General features: G+C 41.6%; 1 protein-coding gene across 1 annotated transcript; it reads right to left on the reverse strand.

The window, feature by feature from the left end:
* Positions 1-730: 730 nt before the first annotated feature.
* Positions 731-2,786, reverse strand: LOC137951240 (uncharacterized). The gene is made up of 4 exons (XM_068797827.1): positions 2,019-2,786; positions 1,806-1,927; positions 1,436-1,637; positions 731-1,312 (listed from the first exon to the last, which is right to left on the reverse strand). Exons 1-4 carry the CDS (start codon positions 2,736-2,738, stop codon positions 731-733), a joined length of 1,626 nt encoding a protein of 541 aa, XP_068653928.1. The 5' UTR covers positions 2,739-2,786.
* Positions 2,787-5,336: the final 2,550 nt, after the last annotated feature.

Here is a 5,336-nt window from a genome sequence, read left to right on the forward strand (position 1 = left end):
CAACTGTCCAACCCATCATACATACCAAGGATCTGGCCATTTTTATAGGTTCCATATTGCTTAAACATCTGTGGATTAACAGGAGCCTGGATTCCAGTTCCGCCAAAAGCTGCTACACCGAGATGACCAGTATAGTCTTGCATTGAAATGCCTCCAACCAGAGGCTGAGAAGAAGTATTACCACTTTAATCTTCCTTTACCTCCGATGCAAAGCAGAGCATTTTAGAATCAGATGAGCTATCATTGTCCATAGCATCTCTACCACTTGTCCCATATCCATAGATAAAACGCTGACCTGTTTTACCAATAGATTGTTGAGTATCAGACCAGAATCGGTCACTTTAAGTCTTTTGACACCTTTCCTATTTGGATCAGCCTCTGCATCCCTCATCACTTGCATTTGGTGCAGTAAAGAGTAATTCTGATGTGGAAGACTTGAGGGGTGTAGAGAACGGCCAAAAGCTTCCATATCAATATTGGAAGTAGAGGTAACGGGAGGGGGTACTGTTTGGGATGGTTCCTGCTGATGCGAATGGACAACTGAAGAGAGAGAACCGGTAAGTTCTGACAGTTGCTGTCCACCAGCTGTTGTGGGGTTAGGTCAGCTCTCTCAGATTGAGAGGTGCTAACTTTACCTGCTTGTTGCTCTTCCCCACAAGGCGACAACTGTGAGTTGACAGAACATGCACCAAATTGTGAGGACGCATTTCCACCTTTCTTGACAGTCCAATCATCTTTCTTTGCTGTAGCCCATGGTGTTCCTTCCAAACTGTTTGCTAATGGATGCATAGACTGGAAAAGATTGGGAGGAGCCTTTTTGCTGTGGGCCTAGACATTGCTGAGATGGAACACTGGTCCATACATTATGTAACATCTTCGAGAAACCACCAGCTTGCTGTGTGACAGTGGATTCTTGTTGGCCTGAACTTCTTATAAAAGTAGTATTAGCATTCAAATGATGGGACCGAGCAACATCAATCAGGTAAGGCCTAGAAGCAAGATTAAGAGGACCACAAAGAGATTCCTGAGCAGACTGACCAGCTGAAACTCCATCATGAGAGTTACGGGTACCTCCAAATCTGGAAACGAGTTTACTTTGTGAATTGAAATCAGACTGATTCCCAAATGGAAGGTTTGACGATTGATCCATCCCTACTTGCTTGGCACCACTAGAAACTTGTTGCTGTGGCTGATGACACGGAAAAGCCATGGGAGATGAAGTGGATCCACCCTGCATGGTTGAACGTGCGGCTTCATTGCCTGTTTGTGCTGGAATATTGGGTCTGATATGGTTACTGTGTTCCCAATGCTCCTATTGTGTCATTTCAATAATGTTACACAAAGTCTGAGTAGTGCCAGAAGGTGTCCGCGCCTCGTCCCCAGAATCCAGATCAATCTGGCTTCAATTCAGTTCATTAACTCTATGGCTGCTTGCCGTTGGCTGTCGTTGAGATGGGGGGCCCAGCCGTAAACCAAAACCTTGAGAGATAGCTGATTGATTACCAAGAATATGAGAGGCACACGCATCAGAACCAACTGTTTCAGGTCTATCTGAGGCAACGTCAGATGAGCCAAAATGTGCTGCATTGTTCTTCCTCAACTGGTCCACCTTATGAAGAAGCTCAAGCATGTTTTGGCTGCAAAGTTCAACTTTTGATACAGTACCGAATAATAAACACTCTCTATGAAATCAACTGAATGCCAGATTCTGTTCTATTATTTTCAAGGAAAGTGAAGCCATGCAATGTAATTAATAAAAAGGTATCACATTTGCCCACAAAATAAAAGAGGTGAGACACTGGCACTTTGTCTGGACGGTCCTGTTTGGGGCATACAAACCAGCTGAACTATCAAAGGAAGTAGATGTTCTAGACTCAAAGCCAGAATGAACATCTCTGGAAACCGGCTCCACTGCTTTTGAGTTCCTCTGCAGATACAACATACATGTACTGAGAAGGAAGAAGAAAAGAAAAATTAAGGAGAAAAAAAAAAACTAAAAGATTAACTGTCTCATTCACCTTCTCCATGTCAGCACCACTGTTTAGAACAACCTGGCCAGAGAATTTTGATTGCCCAAGATAACCTTGCTCCCGACCTATCGTTCCTTGACTACCTTGCTGCAGCAAGCCCTGCGAATTTGAAAATTGTCTTGTGCTTTCATCAGATTCAATTGCCCCATTTCCCATGGGATGGTACTGAAACTTACGGTATACAGGAGCTTTTCGACCAACCTGACTAGAAGATTTTTGGTTCCCACTAGCTGAAGGACGGGAATCACTTGCATTTAACCAGGCATTCTCTTTCAGACCAACCCCTATGACAGTATTTCGGCCAGGATGACTAGAGATAAAGCTATCACTTGAGATCACCTTCTGAAGACAATTGTCCTGTTTCTTATCACATTCACCTGACACTCTATCAGAATTACCTGAGGATAATTCCTGAACTTGTTGGGCCTTTGTCTGAGGTTGATATTTTCCTAAATTTTCATTTCCTCTATAATTCAAAGAAGAATCAACAATGCGTTTTTCAAAATCAAGTTGTTGATTATTTAGGAATTGTTGACTAATACCCTGACTGGTCTTTGAAACACCTGAACCAGTTACAACATTAAGGTTATTCACAAATGAATCTTCTCCACGGCCATGCGGACTGCCTGCAACCAGTTTTTGTTCAAACCGACCAGTTGTATCAGAGAATGGCATGCCACCAACATTACTATCATTAGCTCTCCACATACCATCATCATGAGCCCTCTCCGTGTGTATAGGCCTCTATTGGTGGTCATTGCTTTGTGAATCTCCATTCAGTGAAAGTGTCTCATTAATATTCCAACCATTTGGCTTAGACCCACCGGTGCTATACGAAGTAATACTCTGCTGTTGGGTCTTAAGGCCTCGCATGTTCAACAAAGTCAGTACTACATCTGAACTGGGTGCCGCATTACTTGATTGTTCAAATATTTGAACTGACCAAGCACCTTCGGTAACACTTCCCAAATGCATGGCAGTTTGACCCTGAAGACTGCCCTCAGGTGGCTTTTTTGAGGCACTCGGATATAACCATCGTCCTTGTTGAGGTGATCTCTGAAGGGACTCATGTGAGGTCTCAGTTCTTACCCTTTCACTTGGCTCAAATGCAAATTCAGTACTTGACAGTTGAAAACCATCAGGATTAATAGTGGAATCCTCAAACGAAAGAAGAGGTTTTGATGTCAATGAAGAGGAGTTTTGCAAATTGTTGTCCACTGTCGATGTATGATTCCCCGGTGAAAGATCTGTTTTCTTAAAACTCAAACCACTCCGCTCATCCTGTTTACCTGTGTCACTGCTGGAAGCTTCTGCTACAGTTGACTGCATAAGAGCACTCCAACTACTACTCGGAATAGATGGAAAAACATTCAAGTAATCATTACCCTCCAACTGGCTTCCGTGCAGAACTCCACTTGTACTACCACCATTATTCCGACCAAAAGCACCCCAGATGCCATCTGAACTAAACAAGATCTTCTCCTCTGTAGGATCTAGACTAACAGCTCCCAGAGAGGGAACAACCTGTGTGGAAAATTTCTGCACCATGGTTCCAGCCCAACCAATATGATCCCGCCTTCCATGAAATTCTTGTGTTGAAGAGTTCCTTGCAAGAGAATTAACTTGATGAAAATTGCCTGAAATAACACCATTGCCAAAGGTATCCACAGGAACTTGGCCAAACAATTTTTTTCCCTGAAAACCTTGTTTTGATGCTAAACTACCATCCTGTAAGCGAACCTAATATGCAAATACATTAGATTGATCACTCTCAAAAGAATTAAAAGCAGCAGCGTGCATCATCTATTTCTCTACTTGGCTCCCCCTTTTTCTGTTCAACAGATCTGACCCATTTTGAGAAATCCCTTGAATAAAATGATTCAAAGAACCACTTCTTGCACTTGCTACAGCAGCTCCATAAAGAGATTGGTCAACTTGTTGCTGCGGAACGAAGCCCATTGAACGTAAAGCTTGACTCCGGTCCTGTGGAAACATAAGCCCATTGGGAAACCCTTGCACTGTAGGAGATGGACCACCCCAATGGACCCAATTCATGCTAGCACCAAACATTTGAGAGGCATTTGACAACTTAGGGTCACCTCCGATTATCTCAGTTGGCCATGTATAATTAGATGAATTGTGTATATTCACTGCACCATTCGTAAAACCAGGTAACTGATCCCCAGTCGAATGTCTAGTGATTGCAGATAACTGAGTCACGACATTTTGTTGTCTCGCTTCCTGCTCTAGTTGTTGAAGTTGTTGTTGCCTCTAAAGCTCTTGAAATTGCTTGTACATAAGTTGTTGTTGCCATAACTGCATATCATTCATTCCTGACTGTTGTTGTGATGGATGTTGTGGCATACCAGACTGTTGGCCCCTCATGAGCTGCGGTCTACTACAAAGGAAGTCAAATTTAACAGAAGCTTCAATAATGTCAAATCTTTCAGAATTTCTTGTAGAAGCCAAGCGTTGTTAATGTGCATTCCCTTGTTGTAGTTCAAGAATAGATAAGCTTCTTGAAGTGAAATTAAGCCATTCAGGTATTGTTTCTTCCCCCTGAAACTCTGTCTGATTGAGCCTTCACAGAAGACACTGAGAACTACGCACGTAGCCATTGAAACTCTGTTGGTCATTTTTTGTTTGACAAACTCCTGCCACAGTTGCAACTGTGCAATGTCATCACCAAGTGGCAACCCTGAAGACTGCCAACCATTTCCTCTCTCAGAATCTCCTAAAACTAGTGCATCACACAATTTGTTAAGAAAAATTAAAAAAAATATATCATATTTAAAAAGACGTTAACTAGACCTTGACAATAACAAATAAGAACAAAGAGCATTACAAAAACCTTTGACTATCATATACCTGATGCATGAAGATTGTAGTTCTTTGTCGAAGAATTCAGAGCAACTCCATTTTGTCTATGCACCCGAGGATTGTTGTTAAAAACAGGTCAATTCCCACTCGGAACTTTTGACTGATGCTGACCCTAGATCTTATTGTCTTGCTAAAAAAAAAATTAATAGAGTAGAATTGGTAGGGGTGGTGCGAAAGTGTACTTTTTGTGTTAGTGTTCGCAATAAAAAATACAGTTAAAATATTTTTTTTTTTGTTAGTATGTATAATAGAAAGTGCCGATAGAATTTTTATTAATAAAATATTCTGAAAATTTTAAATTTTATAACTTTTACTCTACCTTTTTATTAATTATTTATGGGTCAATTAAAGCTCATAAGCCATTGCCAATCACTTGGACAAGATGACCTCCCTTTTCCTCTCCTTACAATGCTTCTCCCTTTTCAT

This window comes from Aristolochia californica, unplaced genomic scaffold (assembly GCF_029961685.1).
Source record: "Aristolochia californica isolate CCGP_79_NKW_82.1479 unplaced genomic scaffold, dmAriCali1.0.hap1 SCAF_15, whole genome shotgun sequence".
Lineage (NCBI taxonomy): Eukaryota > Viridiplantae > Streptophyta > Magnoliopsida > Piperales > Aristolochiaceae > Aristolochia > Aristolochia californica.

Excerpts from the sequence above, each read along its gene's own strand:
- LOC137951240 (XM_068797827.1), bottom strand. The coding sequence starts at position 2,738 with ATGTGGAGAGCTAATGATAGTAATGTTGGTGGCATGCCATTCTCTGAT. Across the intron at positions 1,638-1,805 it reads AACAGGACCGTCCAGACAAA|CCAAAACATGCTTGAGCTTC; the intron begins GTGCCAGTGTCT and ends TGAACTTTGCAG. Across the intron at positions 1,313-1,435 it reads CATCTCAACGACAGCCAACG|GAGCATTGGGAACACAGTAA; the intron begins GCAAGCAGCCAT and ends ATGACACAATAG.